The following is a 25,380-nucleotide window of genomic DNA, read 5'->3' on the forward strand; positions in this document are numbered from 1 at the left end:
TTTCTTTCTCTGTTTTATTCAAGTAAGCCTCTAAGGATATAAAATTCCCTCTTATTACCGCTTTGGCTGCATCCCACAAATTTTGGTATGATGTCTCATCATTGTCATTATCTTGAGTGAAATTATTAATTGTATCTATAATTTGCTGCTTCACCCAATCATTCTTTAAGATGAGATTGTTTAGTTTCCAATTACTTTTTGGTCTATTTCCCCCTAACTTTTTGTTGAATGTAGTTTTTATTGCATCATGATCTGAAAAGAAAGCATTTACTATTTCTGCTTTCTTGCATTTAATTTTGAGGTCTTTATGTCCTAATATATGGTCAATTTTTGAATAGGTTCCATGAACTGCTGAGAAGAAAGTATATTCCTTTCTATCTCCATTCAATTTTCTCCAAAGATCCAACATACCTAATTTTTCTAATATTCTATTTACTTCTTTAATTTCTTTCTTATTTGTTTTGTGGTTTGATTTGTCTAATTCTGAGAGTGCAAGGTTGAGATCTCCCACTATTACAGTTTTGTTGTCTATTTCTTCTTGCAACTCTCTTAACTTCTCCTTTAGGAAGTTGGATGCCATACCACTTGGTGCATATATGTTTAATATTGATATTACTTCGTTGTTTATGCTACCCTTTAGCAGGATGTAGTTTCCTTCCTTATCTCTTTTAATTAGATCAATTTTTGCTTTTGCTTGATCTGAGATAAGGATGGCTACCCCTACTTTTTTGACTTCACCTGAAGCATAATAGATTTTGCTCCAGCCTTTTACCTTTACTCTATATGTATCTCCCTGCTTTAAATGTGTTTCTTGTAAACAACATATTGTAGGGTTATGACTTTTGATCCAGTCTGCTATCTGCCTCCTCTTTCTTCCATTTTTAAAAAAATATTTGCAACAGTTCTCTCTAATAAAGATCTGATATGTCAGATATGTAGGGAATGGATTCAAATACATAAGAACAAGATTGATTCCCAAATTGATAAATAATCATAGAAAATAAATAAATAATACACAAAAGAAGAAAGTTATATGAAAGAAGAAAGAACTCCCATATATATAAAAAGAATGTTTCATGTCATTAATAATAATAGAAATGAAAATTAAAACAAACTTGAGATTTCACCTCACATCAATCAAATTAGCAAAAAAGAAAAAAAAGAATCCCAGTTGTTCAAGAAGGGATAGAGAAGGCTTATGTGTGTGTTTTTTGTTATGGCAAAAAAGGTACACAACTATTGGGGAAAAGTAGAACAAAATATAGTGTATGTATGTGTATAAAAGTTGTATATATATATATATGGGGGGATATTATTATGTTATAAAGAATAAAAAAGTTACAGAAATGTGGGAGAACTTTTGTGAACTGATACAGAATGAAGTGAGCAGAACCAAGAGAATATATTATATTTTGGCTGCAACATTGTAAAGAAAAGAATTATGAGTCATAACTCCAGGAGACTCATGTTGAATCATGCTTTCCACTTCTTGGCAGGAAGATAATAGCCTAAAGACACAGATTGAGGCCTGTATTTTAGAAAACAGCCAATGTTTAGATTTGTTTTGTTTGACTATTCTTATTTGTTATAAAGGAGAGCTTTTGGAGGGTGGCAAGTGTTATTGGAGAGAGTTGGGGAAGAGGGGTAGTGATGATGATACTCCCAAAAAGAAGACAAGAAAGAAAATAAGAACAATGTATCACTTTTAAAATATACTGAAGAAAGGAAAAGGAAATTCAGAAGGAACACAAACAGGGCAGTACAGCCGTATATATATATATACATATATATATTTAAAAAACAAAGCATAACATGAAAATCTGAAAATCAGTGTTTCACACTGTGAAAATGTCATAAATAATCCTCTTTATTCAGTCTTCTTATAAAGAAATTTTTGTGTCTGTTGATGTTTGCTAAATTCATAATAACAAAGTTTTTTAAAATAAAAAGTAGAGCTTTAAAAAAAATGTTACAGCAAAGTAAATGAGAATCCACAATTAAAACTTAATCCAATCTTGAAACAACTTTTGAAAATTCCTCCTGGTATTTTACATAAATTTCTCGTTACAGCCTAAACCCATTTGGTCTTGTTCTAACCTAAGTGGAAACTTAAGAGTAGATAGTTGCTCACTATCTCAAAGTACTATCCTTCATGTACTTAATTTTGATTGCAATTAAATACACACACACACACACACACACACACACATGAATATATGTATTTCCCTTATTACTACATTATTTGAATAATTGAAGCCCCTTAATCAAGTATCATTTTTAACATTTTTTGTTCTAATGTGTCAATTAGAAAATAATCTGCTTTTAAATCATCACTCCCCAAAAAGGTTTTTTTGACAGTAAATAAAGAAATTTATTTTCACTTATCCTATTCTTACCCCTATCTTTTAGAACCCTGATTAATCAATGTTATTGAAGTCACTAAAGTTTAATCTTAGAAATGGAAATGTATATTTGAACCATACTAAATGAGCAGCTAGGTGACTCAGTGGAGAGAGTACCAGAAAGTTAAGAAGATTATCTTTCTGAATTCAATTCTAACTTCAGCCACTTCCTAGCTGTATGAGCTTGGGCAAGTCATTAATTCTGTGTGCCTCAATTCCCTCATCTATAAAATGATCTGAAGAAGAAAAAGGCAAATCACTCTAGTATCTTTGCCAAGAAAAACACAAAATAGAAGAGTTGAAGATGACAGAACAATTTCCCCAACTCAATAGGCAGATCTCCACCTGTTCTTCACTTATTTTTCCAACTTGGTCTATTAGTTTAACCCAATATTAACTTAGTTGTTTTGTAGACTGCTCAAAAATATTTGTTTAGAATTCTGTACCATTTAACACTCTATTTAAGCATAACATATTTCTTAGTATAGAAAAATGTCATGATTGGTCATCAGTATGACTCATTTGGGGCTGTTACAACCACACCCAACCCACACTACACTGTATGTACTTTGTTCAGATTTAACCCCAGAAATATGGCCCTGAGAAGTTGATTTAACATCTTTGGGCCTCAAGCTTCTCATCTGTAAAATGTAGACAACAATAGTACCTCATAATATTTTTGTGCATTTCAAATGACATCATGACAAGTGCTTTGCAAACAATGCTAAATAAATGTGAATTATTTTCACATATGGCCAAATTGTCAGTTGCCTCCTTACATAAGGGAATTTTGAGGACCTGAAATCCTCTTTCAAGGGTTGCTGGGGTCTTTTCTTTATAAGAATATTTCTCTATGGTCCAACTTTATTTTCAACTACTTCTAGAAAGAGTAGAAATAAATAGCTTTAAGTAAGTAATATGAACTGGTGGAGGTAAAGACTTGATAACAAGATGCTGTAGCCATTGAAAGAAGATAGCTTCTACTTGGTATTCTTTCAATTTCAGATGGGACCACTTAACTCCAAGACTTCCAGTCCAGACAAGGTCGGACTTATGATCCCAGTTTCATTTATTTAATTATTTATTTTGTAATTGTTCTTTTTTTGATCTTTGGCAAAAATAAATAAATAAATAAATCCTGAAATGGACATGTCTAGGCTTGGGGGTAACTATGGGTTTGAGAGATCTAGAGTCCTTAAGCCCCAAATGATCAGACCTGAATATCAGTAAGGGGAGGAAACCCTGATGGCTACTCCTATGCTCTTGAAGAGAATATACATTAACAAAATGACTGGTTCAAAGCTGGCTGTTTTGACAATATATATGGGCCAATAGTTGTTTGGATAATGCGAAGCCATAGTAAAATGCAAAATGCCTAAAAACCAGTCTTTCCAAATTTTGTTTTCATGAGACTTAAATATTAGCATGAATAAGTATCAGTCTCCCAGTAAGAGTAGTTATGTTACCAAATCCTGTTTTTAGGTTATTCCGCAAATGCACCTTTCGTTTATCATTATTTTGTGTAGGAATAAGTTGTCCATTCCATACCTTTCATATTATACACTGAGTAACTTTTTACTTCCATTTTTGGTGGGATACATTAAATGAGCTTTAGTCTACATCAGAAATATCAAATACACATCCTGGAAGGCATATGCAGTCCACAACTCTCTCCCAAGTAACCTGAATCAGATTAAAATGTACTTCTTATCTTATTTGAACATTTCACTGTATTTTTTTTAAATGAACATATAAACATGTGTCATTTTCCAAGTTAATTAGCAACCTAAAGAGAGCCTTATGTATGTTTTAGAGGATCCTAATTCTATTTGAATATGACACCAGTGGTCTAAGTTATAAGCCAATTTGTTCCTTGGGCTCCAGGGTCCAGACAAATGAAGAATGATCTCTCTCTCTCTGTCTCTTTCTGTCTCTCTCTGTCTCTCTCTCTCTCTCTGTCTCTCACTCTGGCTCTCTGGCTCTGTCTGTCTCTCTCTCTGTCTCTGTCTCTCTGTCTCTGTCTCTCTATCTCTCTCTGCCTTTCTCTCTCTCTCTCTCTCTTTCTCTCTCTCTCTCTCTCTCTCTCTCTCTCTCTCTGTCTCTGTCTCTCCCTCTCTCTCTCTTTCTCTTTCTTTCTCTCCCTCCCTCCCTCCTTTTCTCTCTGTCTCTGTCTCTCTTTCTGTCTCTGTCTTTATCTTTATCTCTCTCTCCCTCTTGTCTTTGTCTTTATCTCTGTGTTTTTCTGTTTGTGTCTATCTCTCTCCTTTTTCCCTCCTCTTGTTTCAAAAGGTCTCCAAGGAGATTCCACTGCTGCCCTGTATGACACATTCCCGTGTCTAACAATTTCTGCTTTTTTTTAATATATGTATTTTCTAAATTTCTGCTGTCAGGGACTTCTTCCTCATTTCACCTCATGTTTCTATATAAAGATAGTGCACTTCATTTTTTTTCTAAGTGAAAAAAAAATAAAACAATCTAAAACTCTTTATCCTGGCTTTCAAAGTCTTTTGGAATTTAGTCTTATCTGACTTACTTGACATTATTCTTACAAATCACAATGCAAAATCACAGAAACTAGGTAGACAGTAGTAAATAAGAATCAAAAGCCCACAGAAATTTAGTCGGAAGGAGCCTCAGCACAGACATTCAGTCAAGTCCATACTTTAAAAAACAAACAAACAAAAACACTACAATGTATTTGATAAGTAGTCTCAAAGCCTTTGCCTACATAGTTCTGATGAAGGAAGGGGAATGCCTTATTTTTTTCCAAAAGTTCATTAATTCAAATTTATGAAGAACTTAAAGATTTACAAGTACTTTTTACATAACATCCCTGTGAAATGGATATTATTGCTACCATCTTCCACTAAGGAAACTGAGTGGTTTAGTTCAGTTCACAGAGCTATTAAGAATTGGACCTGGGATTTAGAAAGACAGGTTTAAATCCAAATGCCAAATCTTATATTCTTATATTATGCTAGTTATTATTACTCTTACAGTTATAAATCACTTAGCTGATAGTGTATCACCTATAATTGTTTTTAAATAAAGTATAAAATATTAGTGGTATGGAGAAATGGGGAGAGGAAGGAAAGGAGAAAAATTAGAATGAAATGAGAAAATGGTAAAGGAGGGGAAAAGAATAAGAATAGAGGGTGTCCCTCTATATAAAGTTGCTATCACTTCATACCCCCAATCTTGAATAGCCTTCTGGTTGGTCTGGGTGAGCTGCAAGTTTCAAATAAAATCCTACCTTCTGTGAGAAGCAAATTTTAATAGTAACACTTACATTTAATCTTGTACTCCCCTGGACTAGGTTTCTTATAAACTGCCAGGGCCAGAATATATTTTAGAAATCACTTAACCCCACTTTCTCCTTACATAAATAAGGAAATTGAGGCCTATATAGTAAAGTGATTTGTTCAAAGATAATATGTGGTAGATCTGAAACTTTGAACTAGGTTTCCTGAAATCCAATCCCACAAAATTTCAGAGATAGAAAGGACCTCAGGGTTCATCTAGTCCACCCCATACCAGGAAAAAATCCTTTCTACAACATATCTAACAAGTCCTCTTGTTTTCTTCAACACCTACAGTGGAAGAAAATGTCCTCTCTCAGGAAAACTTATTATTAAATTTGTGGACATCAAACCTAAATTCACTTCTTGGCAACTTCCCCCATTACTTTTGAAGCCAATGCCTCCCCCCAAATCTCCTCTTCTCAAGTCACAAGTCTCCTCTTCTCAAAACTTACAATACTGGCTGTCCCACTCTGAATTATTTCCAATCTAGAATTGAACTCAAAATTCTAGATGTTATCTGACATTGGCAGAGTACAGCAGGACCATGGCCTCCTTATTCCTGGAATGTCATTGTTTTCCTAGCTAGCATAGTTCATGATTGCATTAGCATTTGAGGCTCATATATGATTCATATTACTTTTTTAGATTCACTAAAACTTTCCAAATCTTTTTCAAACAAAACTGTATTTAAATATGTCCTTTATGGACACTGATGCATTGTTGGTGGAGTTGTGAACAGATCCAGTCATTCTGGAGAGCAATTTGGAAATATACTCAAAAAGTTATCAAACTGTGTGTATGCAGGGTATCCTTTGATCCAGCAGTGTTACTACTGGGCTTATATCCCAAAGAGATATTAAAGAAGGGAAAGGGACCTGTATGTGCAAGAATGTTTGTGGCAGCCCCTTTTCATAGTGGCTAGAAACTGGAAATTGAATGGATGGTCATCAATTGGAGAATGGATGAATAAATTGTGGTATATTAATATTATGGAATATTATTGTTCTATAAGAAATGACAGGCAGGATGATTTCAGAGAGACCTGGAGAGACTTATATGAACTGATGCTAAGTGAAATGAGCAGAACCAAGAAATCATTATACACTTCAACAACAATGCTACATGATGATCAGTTCTGATGGACGTGGCTCTCTTCAACAACGAGAGAATCCAAATCAGTTCCAATTGATCTGTAATGAACAGAACCAGCTATACCCAGAGAAAGAACACTGGAAAATGAGTATGGACCACAACATAACATTTCTATTCTTTCTGTTATTGTTTGCTTGCATTTTTGTTTTTTCTTCTCAGGTTATTTTTACCCTTTTTCTAAATCTGATCTTTTTTGTGCAACAAGATAACTGTATAAATATGTATATACATATTGTATTTAACATATACTTTGACATATTTAACATGTATGGGACTATCTGCCATCTAGGGGAGGAAGGGGAGGGAAGGAGGGGAAAAGCTGAAACAGAGATTTTTGCAAGGGTCAGTGTTGAAAAATTACCCATGCATATGTTTTTGTATATAAAAAGCTATAAAAAAAATATGTCCCTTGCCTTGAAATTTTGAAGCCAAATGTTAGCCCTCTGTCCCAATTGAATTTCATCTGCTTAGATTCAATCCAATGATTACCAAGATCTTTTAGGATACTGATCACCTAACGTGCTAATTCTCTTTTCCAAATTTTCATCCTCTAAAATCTGATAGTCCTCCACTCTACAAATTTCTACCTATCCACAACTTTGCATAATCAATAAAAAAATTAAAAATTATAAGGCCAGATTTCTGGGAAATTACACTGGAAACTCCCTGCCAATTAAGCATCGTCATTAATTTATACTATTTAGATCTAGTCATTCAACCAGCTCTGGATTAATCTAGTATATCTCAATCATTCACACAAGAATTTCATGAGACACTTTGTCAAATACTTGGCTATAATTTAAGTAAAACATATCTACCACATTCCCCTTTAACTACCAGGTGAGTAGGCCTGTCACTAAAGGAAATAATGTTAGTCTTACATAACTTGTTCTTAATAAAGACTTGTAAACTTTTTGTGATTATCAGTGGGAATAATCATAGCACCTATCCCAAAGTTGTGAAGATCAAATAAGATAATATTTATAAAAATAACTTAGCACAATGCCTGGCACATAATAGACTCTATATAATGCTTTTTCTCTTCTCTTGACTTCCTTTTCTAGATGTTCACTGAGAATATCTTTAATTATATGTTCTATAATTTCACCAGAAATTGAAATCAAGCTCACTGGATACACTTTGAAGACTTTTAGTCTTCAATTAAAAACTAAAATAAAATTGGGACATTTGCCCTTCTTTAATCCTATGGTACTTCTCCTGTGGTCCATGATGCTTTAAATATCCATGGCAGTGGCTCCACAGTCATATCCACCACTATTAGAAATACCTAACTATATATAGTAGGTTATCTTTTCCAAGTGACTTGAATACATCAAGAGAAGTCTTACCATTTGCTTATTTATCTCTCTATTATTATTAGATATTATTATTAGTATCTATTATTAGAGAATACTATCTATTACTCACTTATGTTCTACCCTTTACAATTCAAAAATGATTTCTCTTAAGCAGAAAAACAAAACAAAAATTGTAGAACTCTGCATGAAACTATGCTGACTGGGTCCATTATACATTTATATTACTTAGTCTCAACAGAGTCTATACTTCAGCAAGGAAAATATTTTATTCCCTCCTAATTGATTTGCTCTCTCATTTTCTACCACAACTCAAGTCTCTGAACATGACTCTTTCCATAATGTTTTCAGAGAAGGGTTTCATACCTCAAACTTTGAGATCCCCCAAGTTGGAATCATTTCGGGAAAGATGTTCCTTCTCCTATCTTTTTCATTCATTACTCAGATATCTCTTCCTGCTGTCTTTCTACTATCTACTATCCTTCACTCTGGTTTTACATCAAGAGATGATTACTTCAAATTACAGAGACAAATCCTTCTTTGAATATCCTTGATCTCCTTCCCTCCCAAGTTTTCCAACAAAGTGCCCCCACTATCATCCCCTTTCTCTCTAATCTTCAATCTCTCCCAATTTATTGACTCTTTCTCTGATAATTATTATATATAGCTATGTTTCTCTTATCCTTAAACCACCACACACATACCACACATACATACACACTTGATCTGACTAGTTCTTCTATTATCTATGTGTCTTCTCCACTTCATCTCTAAAATACCTGAAAGAACTGTCTATAACTGGCACCTCCACTTCCTCCTCTCTGTAATCTGGCTTCCAATCTCATTCAACAGAAACCATTTTTTCCAAAATTACCATTGATTTCTTAATTGCCAGATCTGATAATCTCATCTCAATCTCCATTCTCCTTAATCTCTCTGCACCATTTGATAAAACTCACTTCTCAAATATTATCTTTTTGGTCAGCTATTGATTTCCTAAATCAATTTTCACTCTTCAACATCTCCAGACTTTTCAACCCTCATCCCAGCAACTCTGTTCTTCCATTTCAAAGATGAGGTGCATACACTACTGCTGTAGCTTTTAGTAGCTTCTAGTGTCAAGAGTATTAAGTGAGATGCTTTAGGATGAAATATCCCGTTTTAATTTCTCACAGAGAATACTAATCCATATCTTCACAGTAGAATGAAAGACCTAAGGAGTTTTCATTATCACTAAAATAAAAGAAATCAGAACTTAGTTCGGTCCAATTTTACCATGAAAACAGCCTTCAATTTAATGCTGGGTGGGGACGGAGAGGGAAGGGGAGAAGTAAGAGGGGAACATAGAGACTTTTCTGTCCCACAAACTACAATGTTGAAGATGAAGGAGAGACCCTGATTCTGAAAATGAACATACCACAAAAATAATTAAGTAGTTTAGCAGGTCTGAACTTGAAACAGTGGCCACCTCAGGCTGATAATATCTCCAAGAGATTTTTCTTGCTGTTCCTGTTATTTTCACTTTCAACCCTCAAACCAGGAAGTAAGTGCTTTAAACCACCCAAATAAACCGAGGAATTATTTAAAACAAAAACCTCCGAAACAATAACAACAAAAAATCAAAACTAAGATTAGGTTTGAGGCTATGGTTTAATATACTTTCTTAAGTGACTGGAAGCAGCTCCCTTTCTCCCCAGCAAAAGTCAATACAATTTGGTTAGTTGTTGATCCATCAATTCGGTCAAACTCGAGGAAGGAAAGGAATTATCCACGCAGTCCAACTTTGCTTTTGTGATCCGTTTACTCTTCAATAAGAGTCCCAATCCATCATCAGTGGACAAATGACAACTCTTTCCCGAAAGCCAAGCTGAGGTGAAATTCTAGAAAAGGTGTTAATTCTAGGAATACCTAAAAAAGCCAGGAGAAAAAAAAGGGCAACGCCCGGGTCTCGCTCTCTCTGCACAATTACGAGATAGGTTTTGGCAAGCTAAAGAAGGAAGCTCTTAAGCGGCCTCCAGCCCTCCTGCCCCACCTCTCTAAAAGTACACAGAGCACTGGATAGAAGAGTTTGGGGGGAGGAAGATAGTTGGGTGCAGACTGAAGAAGGGAGAGGATCAGCAGCATCGGACCCCTAGGAAGGACATTGGCGGGGATAGCTGCAGAAACTAGCGGGTGCAGGAAGGGGAGGGACTTGTTGGGGGTGAGGCCCCAGCTTTGGCTCTGGGGCTTGATCGGAAAAGCTGTTTCACCGTTGCATGTACTGCCCCTTTCCTCCCTTCTCTCTCTCTCCCTTCCTCCCCTCCAGTCACTGCTGCACCCTCTCAGAGATCTGCAGCTGTCACCATGTCTCAACCCGGCAAAGGCAAGAAACCCGCAGCCTCCCCCCGGCCCAAGCGGGCTGCTGCTGCCAGGGCAGAGGAAGCGGTAAGTGGCTGCTTAGGCATCCCACCCAGGAGGGGTGGACAAGGTGGCAGAGAGCGGGGAGGGGGACAACCACAACTCTGGAACTGCCGAACCTCTCCCGTGGCCATGCCCCACCCGGCTGAGGCTAGCACACCCTCTTAGGCAAAGGGTCGGAGTGCAGGAGAATGGGGACCGGGCGTGGTTGGAGTTGGCAGGAGATTCCCGGGACCCGACGGGATTGAGGAATCCCTCTGGGGCGTGGCGCGATCCAGGCCGGGAAACTTAGGGGGAGGCTGGCAGAGGAAGCAGTGGGAGCCGCCGAAATAGGAACAGAGAAAAGGGCAGTGAAGATAATCGGGGTAAAGACGAAATCGGCTTCCCTCCACATGCCGAGAACACTGTAGACAAACAATTCCACACTGTTCTTTTTCTATCACCCCCTAAAAACTCCGCAGCTTCAGGGCGTGGCTGTCCCGGGAACAACACATACTCCACTCTCAAGTGCGGCCAAATCTGGCTGACGGGGCAGGGCTTGCTTGACCAAGGGGTGGGACCCATAATGGGCTCCGCCCAGTGCCTTGCCCTCCTACCGGGCATCTGCTGGATTAGACAGGAGTTTAGTGCCAGCTAAAGACTGGCACAGGTGGAGACTAATCCGGCGCACCTTCGCGCACACGCAGCTCCTCACTAGCCCGTCCTTTGCCTGGTTCAGGGAACTTACTAGGATTCGTTATGGCGTTTGCAAACTGGTGGTACAAGACGGTAAATATGACATGGGCTTTTGTCTTGGAGAGACTGGAAAGATGAGTGTGTTTACTTTGCTCTTCTAAACCTGTAGTGGGGACATTGTCCATTTGATGACCAGGAAGGGGTGGGGAGAGGGTGCGACTGCTTCTCAGGACTTAAGGTTAAGCTTCCCCAAAGACTCACCCACTTGTGGTATGCTTGTATTTGTGTCTGTATATGTACACTTATATGCTTGAGTGACTGCTGCCTGCTCTCCAGGCAGTATGAATGAATCAGGATGCAGATTTGGAAGAATTCTCCCGACAAGCCTGGGAATTCTGGGTTTGAGATGGAGGTGGAGATTCACCCGAAATTAGATACAGAACACTTAAAACAAAACAAAAAACTCTGGATACCTTTGATTCAATCGAAGGAAGGTATCCAGGAATCCAGGACCACCTCTTTTTATTTTATTTAGCTTATTTTAGCTAATCAGGTGGCTTCGAAGCAATTATACACAGGTAAAGTGGTTTGTGTGCAGAAAGTGAAGGTGCTCCATTTCTTTAATCCGTCGCGAATATCTTTCCTGCTAATGAGCAGAGTAATCAAGTTGATGCTTGCAAAGTTGTGGAACTTGGAACTGTGATTTAATACTATATTGTAGGGTTTTTTTTTTTTTAAGTGTTGGCACGAATGGGTTAGCTTGATTCAAGTTGTGTTGACAGCTCTAAAAGATCTGTATCACCTTGTTTCATGGTAAACTACAAGAAACTGGTTATGTGCATACCTTATTTTTCAAGGTAAATACTTCATATTCAATATTTGCCAAGATAATATCCTCTTAAATATACTTAGTAGGGATTTGCTTTGGGTAAAATTTATCAGTTCTTTTTCTAAGGCTCTGTTTAAAATATTGAATAAATGACCTATAGATAAATATACCATAGTTTAGCCTAGCAGAGCCAGAGTTAATATCAAACTTTGCTTTTTTCTGAGTTATGATTTCCCAGGTAAATTATATAGGCTTAAATTTCTCTCTAAAATTCTTGTTAATTTTAGGACTCCATCTAATGTCTTTGTAAAGCCTATTTTTTAAATTCAATTTGGGACTGTTCTGTATCCTTGTACTACTTGGAATCTCTCTGAATTAGCACTAGTAGAATATTCTTCTGAAAAGCTGAAAACTTTTATTTTTTCATCTTGACACTGATTAGAGATTATTTAAAACAAACCCTTTTAATTGAGTCCTTTTGCAAGAGAGAACATTGTTTAATAAAGTTATGGAAAAGAACTATGAGTAAGCCAATTTTATAAATCAGAATAAATAAGATAAAAATCATAAAAGATGTATACAAGGTATGTTTGCATATAGGGAGTGCTAGCTAGAAAAAAAATTAAGATAGCATTAGATCTCAAATTTCTACCACCTAAAATGGCAAATATCAACAAATTAGAATTTGTATCAACTTTGTATTTTGAAAAAACTCTCTAATTTGGAGGATGAGGGCTGTTGGAAATGTGAACATTAAATTACATTTGCTTTACAGTGATTAAGCTGAGAGTACTTTAAGTGTAGTTTATACCTATAATCATTTTCCAAAATCAAGAATTGCATTGATTATAGTAAGTTAATTAGATGTGTTTAATGGACCTAATTAGATACATGGGCTCCAGTGACAACATTATCAGCACACAGTCATTTGGGACTGGACAGCCAGGCTGGTAGAAGTGTTGCAAGCCCTCTGTGCCAGAAGTTTGACTTCACTAAACCTAGAAGATTAAGAAATTCAAAATTACAGGGTCTGCAGATATTTAGGATAAACAAATGGAGCATATGGGCTTTGGGGTGAATGCCAAAGAGAATGAAGTATCAGAACACAGGTTTCCTATTTTAGTTGCTAAGAAATAATATAGAGACAACCCTGCTCACAGATGAGGTTTTTTTTTTTTTTTTAAATTGACTAGAAGTTGCATCCTTATTATAGTATTAACCTAATTAGATTGCATATATCCTCAAACATCAATTATCATATTCAAATTCTTTTTAAAGAGACAATGTAGTTCTTCAAGGTAGAGGAAGTGAGTATCCATGAGCTGAGCATTGCATACATCTTTACTTTTGTCCAAAGACAAGTTGATTCTCAATAGAAATTGCTCAAAGGAAGACAACTCTTGTACCAAATATGACTAGAGATTTTATTTCTGTTCTACATTTTGTGTTGTTTTAAGGTATTCAAAGACTATGAAAATTCATACTTGATCTTATGGACTCCATAATGAAAACTTACTCTGAATGCTTTATATCTATTAAAATAAACAAAAAAGTGCCTTCTAGTTTAAAATCTGATCAACCTTGTTTAATGCTTCCTTGCTTCGTCAAGCATGTCTTAATCATTAACATTGAGGAAAAAGTGTGAAAAGTTTTCTGAAATTCTGTGGAAACTTTTTAACCATTAAAGCTTCATTTAATTAATTAGTAAATAAAAATAATTAAGAAAAATGAAACTTTCACCATCATTATTAAGAAACATTGGATATCTTTGTGCCTCATGCTATCTTAGATGTTAAAGACACAAAAAATTAAAAACTATAGCCCCAACTCCTTCATAAAACTAGCTGATAGATCCTTCTGCTATATCAATCTCCCTTTAAATGTTTTTGATTTGCGTTCTTATGAAATTCCACACAATTTAGAAATTTTAATCCAAGTCTGGGTGTGAGCATAGTCTCTATTCATGTGCTATTTAGTACTTTCTGAAGAAGGAGGAGAAGGAAGAAGAGGAAGAAGAGGAGGAGTAGGAGGAGGAGGAGTTGGTGGCAGAAAAGGCAGAGGAGAAAGGAAAATTGTGATACAGGTTTCATTCAGTATAACATTGAACTCAAAAACAGGACTTTTACTGATTTTAGCAAGAATTTCCCTTTAGGTTTAATGACCCTAAGTTCAGTAACTTCAAAACAAGGAATCACGTAATCAGAGAGTTTAAATGGCCTAGATCATTCAACTACCAGGGGCCAGATTTAGGTCTTAAATTCAGGTCCTTTTATCAAATCCAATATGCTTTCTTGTACTCTGTATCTTGACCAGTAAATAAGGATCATTATTATGGCTTATCTGAAAGATGGTCTTGCAAGTCCTTAAGAGGGATAGGGAAATAGACAGTTATCTTGTATTATATAATTTGAGGGTCATCAGGAAGTTTCTCTCCATCTAAAAATTGCTCCCTACTATATCACAATGTTATGCAACAAGTTAAAGAACAAGTTAGTGGCACCAAGAGAACTAAAAGCTACAAAAATCTATAATATTTCAAATAATTGTACAGATTAACATAGAGGTATTGATCCATAAATTAATTGATTAATATTTGCCTTATTTCATTTAAGTATTTCCAGAAAATCTTGTTATTCATGTTATTTGGTTCCTAAGTGTTTTATCCTACTTTATAAATGAAGAAGCCTAAATAGATTATATGTTTATTGTGATGATATAAAGTCTTCATTGTCATAAGACTCCTATTGTTGTTTTGATCATACTGGCTTGTGCTTTTAAGTTTCTCCATGGAGTTTCTCAACAATTTTCTGCACCAAAGTTTATTTGAATACCTAGAAACTTGAGCTTATGGAAAACATTGGGGCTCAGCTTAGAAATCTAGGTATTATGAATTCTAATATATTAATATTTTTCTCAAAGAAAAATTCTAATATATTCATACTTTTCTTTGGGAAATTGTCTTTCACATGATTCCTTTACCTGTAAAATGGAAGTAACCCTACGTGAAATGGACTAATAATTATAAAGTGCTAATTCATAATATACAACTTATCTGGCTTCTTGGAGTATGGGAGAGAGGGCAGAACTCATCATTAATTATGTTTCAACATGGAATTTTATTACCAGCAGGTTGGTCACTTTGATGAATTCTAACCATGGAAATCCATTAACTGTCTGTCTACTTACAAAATGAATTTCTTGGCTTTTGATGAATTGTCACAATTGCTCCAAGTCCTGAAATTATCAAACAGCTAAATGATCAGGGAATAAAGGATATTATTTCATGGTGAGAATCATAGATATCCCTTCAGCCCTTTCCACTAATTTGGGATTGTGTGAGCATCAGATTTCTATTTTAAGTAGAATACAGATGATAATAGATTTTCAAGGGAGTTGACGATGGGGCAATTCAGCAAAATTATACTCTAATTGAATTAGGTCTTTTTTTTTTTTTAGCTCATATTCGAAACTTTTACCCAAAACTCTTACTCAGTGTGTTGGCCTGAGAAAATAGTGCCAAGCACAACCTTCTTTACAAACCTCTTTAGTTTATGGAAACATTAATCATTCAGTGCACCAAGGTGTGGTTTTTTTGAGCTCCTGGTATTATTCTAGAGACTTTGGAGAACAATTGGTGCTTAAGGCATAGAAGAATTATAATTTTATGTCTAGTTGGGGAGCCAAGATATAAGTGAAACAATCAGTAGCAAGATAAGATAAGTGCTACTTTATAGTACAGACAAAAAGAAAAGATCAAGACAGACTAATAATAGCTTGCAAATATATTGTGATGTCACAAAGCACATTATACAAATGTAAGCTGGATCTGTGATGTCATCATGGGCAGAGCCCTTTGGTATTGACTAATTAGGAATGACACATTTGGTAAGTGGCAGGATTTGAACATGGGTCTTTCTGATCTGACTCAGAAATCTATTTGTTACTGCTCCTACAACAAAGATACTATCAACAACCTCATAAAAGTAGTTCAATTATTATCATTCCCATTTTATAAGAAAGAAATCTGATTTGTTGTTTTTTTTTTTAAAGGACCTGTGATTTAATTGGCATAGAACACTCCCTCTTCTGATGTACATGGCATTTATACTGAAACTTGTTATGTTAGAGACTTACTTGGGGCACCAGAAGGTTACATGGCAAAGTTTTCCTCACCAAGAATATAGAAAAATTGACTCACTCATGGAAGTTCATAAAGAGGCAAGACTCAAACTCATATCTTTGGGCTCTGAATCCACGGTGCTTTCCAAAATGTCAAAATGTTGATTAATACCAAGTTATATGGAATAGATTTGCAATTTCATGTGCTATCATTTGTTTTTCTATGTTACTATGTTGTAGAAGTTCTTGTTTTACTTAAATTCACAATAAAATAAATAAAACTGAAAAAATTCTAACAGGCAATTAACTAATCAAAGAAAAAATTATTAAGGGTCTACATATTTTAGACATTGTGATAGACCCTGAGAAGGAGGGGGGACAACTGCTCCTGTCTCTGAAGAGCTTCCATTCTATTAAAGGGATACAAGTTCACAGTAAAACAAAGAATATATACACAAGAAACCATGATCTGGAGGAGGTGGCTCTTAACAAGGGAGCAAGGTAGGAAATAGGAAGGACTTGTAAAATTTGGCATTTGAGCTGAGGTTTGATGATGGTAAAGAAACAGAAGTGAGAGGTAGAATATTGCATACAGGACCTCAAATGGGCCATCCTGTTAATAGGAACAACATACCTTAGAAAGATAGACTGTAACCAAATAGTAAAAGGTTTTAAAGGCCAAACAGAAAAGTTGATATTTTAACCTAAAGATGTGAGAAAGAATGCCATTGGGTTGTCTTGTGATGAGAAGTGAATCAGTTCTGTAGTTCTTTAGGAATGTCAAATGGAAACTGTATGAAGAGTTAATTAAAGACTGCAGAGACTCTTAACTATGGAGACCAATGAGGATGCTATTATAATAATCCAGATAATCGATGATAAAGACCTGAATCATTTGAATTGAGGGATTAACCCAACTGATGGCATATAGTAAGTATTTATAATAAATTCTTATTGACTATTGACTGACTGAATTATAGTGGTTGTGGTATAAGAAAGGAAAAAGATGGCTGTGAGAGATGTTGAGACAATGGCATCAAACTCGATAACTGGTTAGATGTAGGGTTGAATGAAAGTGAAGAGTTAAAAATGATACCTACTTTGTGAATTTGAGTGAACAGAAAAATAGTTGTATTCTTAACAGAATTAGGAAAATTACTTATATTTAGGAAAACTAGGGTATCTTCAGTGAGAAAGATATTGAGTTCTGTTTTAACAAATTGAGATTAAGATCATTGTAGAACATTCAGATGGAGATGTTCAATAAGCAAGGAACTATAGCTGAGAAAGAGATGAAGAATGGATATATCGATTTGAGAGTTGTCTACATTTAAATCCATATAAGGTGATAGGATTGCTAAAACAGATTATAAAGAGAGAAGAGGAAGGGGCCCAAGGATAGTAGGTACTATTCCTAAATAGTATGTAGCTGATGAACCTGTAAAAGAGACCATTTGATTTTGAGTCCAGGGAAACCTAGGTTTGTCTAGCCTCAGTTTCCTTAACAATAGAATGGGAAGAGCACTGATTTACACTGCCCATCCCATGGGGTATTTGTGCTTATGTTTTATGCTGTTATGTAGATGTTGTTGTGTATGAGCTATTTTCAAAAAAAGTGTTATCAGTAAGGTTGGTCTAACAAACAACTATAGCAGACAATTAATTATCTTTGTGGTGTGATTTGAGAGACACCCAAATCTCTCCCATATTAAATGTCAAGAGTATTAAAATGCTACCATGAGAAGCTAAACATTTCAGATTAAAAAAGTAATTTTGCTTAACCCTAACCTCTCATTTTGCCAATCAAAAAATTGAGACCCAATGAAAAGAGAAAAGACCAAGGCTTTCTCTGGAGCTTCATTCTTTTGGATCTTTAAAACCTTTTATTCTTCAGGAATCTCCCATTAAAATAAAATAATTGTGGAAATGGTAACATTTTAAACCTTGGAAGATTAGTTTTGATTCAGAGCTGAGATAGTATATGTGTGGGGGAAGGGAATAACATTGTTATTAATTATTTTTATTAATTTCTTATAATATGATTAAAGAGAAATATTCAAGACTAGGAATCTGTCTCTAGGGAAACTGAGGGTATTAAGTCAAAGGAGAGACGTTTCCATAAAAAGATGGAGTTTGATCTGTCATCAGGTTGTATAATAATACACACCAAACCTGAGACTAATGGATTAGGGAATTGTTTGGGGAAAAAGGAAAGGAATAAGTATTTATATACTAACTACTATATACCAGGCCCTGTGCTTAAGCATTTTACAAATATTAGGTTTTTTTTTTTCAAGTGCAGCTTTGTTACATTGGATTCCCTAGAACTAAAATAAAATTAGGCTAATTATATGATATTATTCTTGTGCTATTCTAGTGCAGCAGGTTTGGAGACAGTAATAACATGTATAGTTTCCATGGGGTTACCACACACTATGTACTAGTCAGTGATTGCACCAAACTCTATTCAGTCTACTACTAAATTCATTACCTTATTTATCTTCATCCTGGGCTCTCAGAAAATTGATGGATATGTTATGTCACTTTCTTATAAATTAATAGGAATATTCAATTTTTTTCACTAAACAATTAGTTCAAATCTCCCATTTCAATTGTAAAATAAAATAAGGACTTCTTTTTCCCTAAGCTTTTTTTTAAAATTCCTAATCCCACAGGCTTAAATAAACATCAGTATTTTTAAACAATCCACTGAATAATAATGTAGCAAACAATATAAAGACATATTTAAATATTTCAACAGTATGTCACAGTAAGAAAATCATAGGCAGAGTTCACTTTAATCATTAAATTGTGGCTTCTCAACCTTGAAAATACAGATCTACCATTCATCTTTCTCAGAATGACAGAGTTTCTGAAAAATTCTCCATAATGTAAGAGTTAATTCTCTCAGGAATGTCTTTTCAGTTTTTCTCAAAAAGAAGGGTTAAGTCAGGGGAAAAATATCCTCAAGATTCTCTTCTCTATGAAAGAAATGATGATGTTCCTAGTTTTTGTGCAAACAACTAGTGAAGCTGGGAGTTAGAGCAATTAGGACAATGTTCCTATGAATTCAGATAATGTTTATAGGGATCGTTTTTTAAAGACTCAATTAATTTTCATCATTAGCATTTTACACAAACATGTGTGTCTATTTAATTCAGAGTAGATATGAAGAAGGCAATTGGTGTCCTTACCATTTAAAAAGATGTCCTAGGAATATATATACATTTTTGGAATTCCCTCCATCTTTTGTACACATGAGGTATTTGTCTTACAAATTGTTCAGAAAATTTACAGACTTAGGCGCAACTAGGTGGCGAAGTGGTTAGAGTACCAGCCCTTTTTTAGATTTAAGAAAATATATGTGTTCTAGTGTGATTTTAATGATCATTTTGATTAACAAACCAGGCTATTGGGAATACTTCTAATAAAAAGAAAATTTTGGATAGTAGATGTGGTGCAAATTTACTCCCACTAAAGAACAAATTAATTTAATTTCTGTTTATCTAATTCTGCCCATTTCTCTCAAAAATTCTCTTCAGATGCTATATCAATCAACAGATATTTATTAAATGATTGGAATGTGCCAGGCACTGTGCTAGATTCTAGAGATAGGAATACAGAAGTGAGAGATTCCCTGCCCTCAAAGAATTTATTATTAGAATAGGAAACAAAAAAGTACAAAGATATGTAAATGTAAGATATGTACAAAATAAATGCCCAGTGATGGGAGCGGGGCAAAGGACAAACTAGAGAAATGAGAAAACACCTCTTGAAGGAGGTGACTACCTGAGCCAACCTTTGAAAGGAACAAGGGTTTCAAAAAAGGAAGACATTGCAAGTGTAGGGGACAGCGGGTGCAAAATCATGGAAGAAAATTGTAGAATGTTGTATATGGGAGAGAGCACGGAGGCTGGTTTCACGAGAACATAGAATGTATAAAAAGTAGTTAATATATAATCATTCTAGAAAGATAGGCTGAAACCAGCTTGTAAATGGATCTAAATGCCAAACAAAAGCTTATATTTTATCCTAGAGATAAAAGGAAACAAATGAAGCTTCTTGTGAAAGTAAATGACATAGTCAAATTTGTGTTTTAGGAATATCATTTTGACAGCTATGGAAACTTAGAGAAGGGGTATTGAATACAGGTAGATTAAATGGGGAACTATTGGTGGTCCAATATAGTGGTCCAGAGGAATGGTGCTGAGATTCTAGTCTAGGGAAGTTGTATGAGTTCTTGTTGTTTTGTCCTTTATTCTCAAAGAAGACCATGACATTGTTGAGGTGATGCTATGACATACAGTAAATTGGATTTAAATGAAGGAGAGCTGTGCAAGGTCACCTGGTTCACTCTCTCTTCTAGAGTCATCTGGGTCCAGTGAAAAGATACAGATCAGAAAGACTGGTGATACCTTGTGGGACACCTTGGTCTTTTTAAGCTAAGGTCTTTAACAGGTCCCAATTTGACTGAAGCAATGTTCAATCAGTAATTGAGGTTAGATAAGAAATGAGACCGAGAATGGCTTCTTTTACCTGGTCAATAAAAGCAAGAGTGATTTTGATTTAAGGAATGATCATAGATTATAAATCCAAAGATATTTTGGAATGAGTAATAATGAGTAGAGAGAAAGGGACATATAGGAGAGCTATTGAGGAGCTAGAATCAATAGAGGAAATGAATGAAGGTGAGGAGTAAAGAGTCAAGAGTCAAGGATGACTCCCAAGTTTGAAAACCTTGGTGGATTTAGTGGTACCTTCAATAGGAATAGGGGAGTTATGAGAAAGCTTGTGATTAATTGGAAAGATAAGTTCTGTTTTGAACATGTTAAATTTAAGCTGCCTATTAGACATTCAAGTAGAGTTGTAGAGCAAGCAGTTAAATATACAGGGCTGGATATGTAAATTTATCTGCCTAAAGATGATAGTTGAATCCATGGGAACTGATAATATCAACAAGAGAGAGGAGAGTTAAATGAGAACCCAGAAAAGAGCCATAGGGTACACCCTCAGATAGGGAGCGGGACATGATCCCTCAAAGGAGATAGAAAAGCATCAGTCAGACATGTAAGGTAAGAAACACTACAGAGAAGCTCAGGGAGGTGAAACAGTCCTGAAAGAGGAGGGTCTTAATAATACTAGATGCTTCAGAGGTTTCAAGAAGAATGAGAACTGAGTAAAGGCCATGAGATTTAGTAACAAAAAGATACTAGGTGGTCTTAATTTATTAAGTAATAGAGACATGAACCCTACTATAGGGGGATAAAGAAGTGAATGAGAAATAAGAAAGTGGAGGTAGCTAGATGGCAAAATGAATACAGCATGGGTTACCCTAAAGTCAGGAGGACCTGAAGCCAAACCTGACTTCAGATATCTAACACTTACTAGTTACCAATTGCTTCACAAGAGGCAGAGAGAGAAAGAAAGACACAGACAGAGTTAGAAAGAGGGAGAGAGAAAAGGAGAGGAAGAAGGAGAGGAAGAGTAAGAAGGAGATTGAGACGGAGAGGGAGATTGAAATGGAGGGGGAGAGGGAGAGAAAGAGAGGGAGAAGGAAGGGAAGCTGAAATAAGAAAAGGAAAACAATTTTTTGCTAGGAATTTGTAATGGAAATTTCATTACAAATGGAATTTGTAATGAAATGGAGGAGAGATGTAGGATAATATCTTGAGGGGATAGTAAGAGTTTTTTGTTTTTAAGAATGAAGAAATTTGGAACATGTTTGTGTGTAGTAAGGAAGGAGCCAGTGAGTAAGAAGATGAAAATTAGAGATTAAAGGGGCAAAGTACTAAGAAGATAGGAAGAGATGGGATCAGACACAAGTAAAAGGGTTGAAGGGCTATCTCATTTAGAGATAAAACAATTCCTTGGAGTCTAGTGAGCTATTTATAGCCATTTCTGCTTGTCAATTCTGAAAAATAATCTTTTTTGAAAAATTTTATAAATTATCCCATATTGGTTGCTCTGAAATATGAACCACATACACACTCATTTACATAAATAATTTTATAACACATTACAAAAACAACTCGAAAATAAACCCAGTAGTAGTTAGTTTGGTTCAGCAAGCCTTTGTTGCCTTTGCAACAAAGTCAAATTTCTATGGATTCTAGCCATTAATTCATGACTATCTTTGTGGGAAAATTTTCTTTTATGAAAGGAATTTCTTGATGACTTTTCTTGAGAGAGTAACTGAGGATGTGTACTGGGTCAGAATCTGGAATCTGCCATATTTTAAGTACTGGATCTCTTGATTTGATAGAGTATTCTCATGTCATATTTCCATCTGTTCATTCCAGTTCTTGAATAAAATTATCTTTAGAGAAAATCCTCCCCAAACTGTCACTGGGTAGTGCAGAGAAAGATATTTCAGTGCTCAGAGCTTGATGGTCTTATCAGTGCATATTCCCTTCACCAATACAGATTATAACCCCTCTGGTCTTCAAGAGTTCGTTTCTACAGCTGAACTTTTTCCCCACCCTAAAACTTACTTACACTCTCAGAATTTGGTGAGACCAATCCTCAGAAAACAGATATAGGCAGGGACACATTATTGGATCCAGATGGAAAGCTTTTCTGGATTCTTTAGATATTCCCAGAGTGTGTAATGTGTTGCCATGGTATATGCCATCTCCAAACCCTGACAAAGTATAAGAATTGAACTTAAGCAGAGGCTAAAGGACATATAATGATACTTCTATGTTTCTGTTTCAAATAGAAGGAAGAATTCAGTACCATGTTTAGTCTTAGGAAAATATAAGCTCTTTGAAGGAAATGACTAATTATTTCTTTGTTTTTATAGCATCAGTGCAGACATATAATAGATGCTTAACTTTGACACTTAATAAAAGTGTTTGTCATTGAATTGAGCTGAATTTTCTCAGACCCAGTATTCTTATTTCCAACCAGCATTGGAAGATTTTAAATATGAACATAAAGCAAGAAGTGATTTTTCTCTGTGGGAGCACTTTAAAATTTCTTTTTATTAAAATGTAATAAATTTTAAGAATGTGCCACTTATAGCTTGCTAATCAGCATATAAAAAGTAATATTTAGAGCTAGTAGTATCACATCAATGGCCAAATGCATTGAATAATTATTTCTTTGCCATGTAAAACTTTACATTTGTTCCCAGTATCCTGGTTCAGGCGAGCTATAGATTTGATTAATACAGTCTTTTAAAATAATGGAATTATCTTAATAGCATAACAAAACATGTACAGCCTCGCCACCTTAGGGTGTAGCCTTCACTCTGTGATCCAGCCCTGAGACAGAAGAGCTCCAGGGGTATTCGAGGTGCTACTGGAAGTGGGAACTATGAATCAGGTGGTAACAAATTCTACCCTCTGAGTCAGCACTGATTGTTGCCTCAGTGTAGCTGCAGGGCAAATTCAGCCCTTAGAGATTCCATCTCTTGAGTGCATCATATGTCTCAGGTAGTGGCAATTTGGGTTTTAAAATTCCATGACACACTTGGCTGGAGACAAAATACCTAAGTGGCCATCCAGTCAGATCTGTATTTAATTATAGCATGAGTCTTTAGATCTCAAATTTATGGCTGTAGCTCATCATCATCATCATCACCATTACTATTATTATTGTTATTATTATAAAGAATGACTACTATGTGGGGTCCATAAAACCTTCTTGGGATGAAAAAAAGACATTTTTGTTTGTCTCCATATCTCCATAGAATTTGGCACATAGTATCCATAAATGATTAATAAATGAATGAATGAACATGTATTATATTATTTTTTCTTAATATTTAATTACATAGTAAGTAAGGAAATTAATAAAATCATATTTTATTCTTATTTATTTAATATTATTAATATAATGAATAATAATAAATATTAATATATTATTTAAAATAATATTTTTATTGGAAATTAAATTGTGTTTTTCTCTTTACAGCATGTTTATGAAAAAAACAGTGGAACCCCTTCCAAAGCAGGGGAGAAGAAAAAATCTGAAACAACTGAGGTGAGTGCAAAGTACTGGAGACTGGTGTATTCTTTTTAGTCATATGAGAATGGTATATTGAGACATCAAAAAAAATGAGACAGCAAAGCAGTTATTCTCTGTTTAGGTAACTTAGCTTAATGTGAATATCTCCTGGGGATAAATGGTGTTCATTAAAAAAGAAATTGGAAGGAAAGATTCTTAGGAAAGACCCAAGAAGTATATCAAAAAGTCACTTCCCCACCTCCATTCCACATGGGAGTCAGTGAAAGAGAATTAGTAATACTTGTCAGTAAGGACGATAGACTTAAAGAAAAACTAAGTGCTTTAAGAGGGAGCAAAAACATGTTTGTTGGATTGTCTCCAAAGGAATTCATTCAGTCACAGAAGAGGATGCACAGAGGAGAATGAGGAATAAGATTAATAACAGAAAAGAGGCTATTCTTTCAGAGAAATATAATTTAAAGAAATGCTAGTTTAAAATTTTTTTGAACCCAAAAAGTCTTTATTTGGCTAAATGAACCAGGGGTTGTTAACCTTTTTTTTTAAATCATGGACTCCAGCAGCCTGGTATACCTATGGATCTTTTATTATAATAATGTTTTTAAATAATTGAAGTGAATCCTAAATTTTAGTTAGAGGCTAGTGAAATAAAGATTTAATTTTTTCCTTTCTAAGTTTCATAAACTCCCTGAAATCTATTCAAGCATGTCAGACTAAGAACTTCTGGTCTATAATGTTCTGTTCCCCTAACGGAATTAAATGAAAATGATATTTTTCACAAAGATGTTCAATTCACCTTCATTTCTACCTCAAATCTCAACTTATATATTTATTAAATGAATAAAAAATAAATGATTATCTTCCCATCTAAAAGATCAGAAAGCCTGGTCCTCAAGGGTATGTAAAAATTCGTCCTAAATAAAGTATAATCTAAGCATTTATTGGATTTGGATACCAAGAACATGGGGTGAATTCAAAATCCTGGTTTCAACTTTTCTCCAGGATAATAAATTTCTCTATCTAATTTTTTTAACATGGATGAAAATTAAAAGCTAGGTGAAAAAAAATATCCACAAAGAGAATTAATATGATCTATTGCAAAATCATGACCACTTGACTCAGATCTGACAAGACTGTCTAACATTTGATGATTCAGTAAACCTGGGCAGCTAAGTGGCTGGGCCTGGAATTAGGAATATTCATCTTCCTGAGTTCAAACT

General features: G+C 35.1%; 1 protein-coding gene across 10 annotated transcripts in view; it reads left to right on the forward strand.

The window, feature by feature from the left end:
• The first annotated feature begins 10,234 nt into the window (after nt 1-10,234).
• The window catches only part of CAST (calpastatin), a 135,464-nt gene continuing 120,318 nt past the window's right edge, over nt 10,235-25,380 (forward strand). For 5 of the 10 annotated variants that reach the window (XM_031967942.1, XM_031968020.1, XM_031967949.1 and 2 more), the window contains exons 1-2: nt 10,237-10,596; nt 24,110-24,178. In XM_031967942.1, coding sequence (XP_031823802.1) covers nt 10,516-10,596; nt 24,110-24,178 — 150 coding nt within the window. In that variant the 5' untranslated portion in view covers nt 10,237-10,515. Of the gene's footprint in view, nt 10,597-11,165; nt 11,338-24,109; nt 24,179-25,380 lie in introns of those variants that run through there. The other 5 variants (XM_031968004.1, XM_031967997.1, XM_031967958.1 and 2 more) reach the window with 5 other exon arrangements.

This window comes from Sarcophilus harrisii, chromosome 1 (genome assembly GCF_902635505.1).
Source record: "Sarcophilus harrisii chromosome 1, mSarHar1.11, whole genome shotgun sequence".
NCBI classification, from domain to species: Eukaryota; Metazoa; Chordata; class Mammalia; order Dasyuromorphia; family Dasyuridae; genus Sarcophilus; species Sarcophilus harrisii.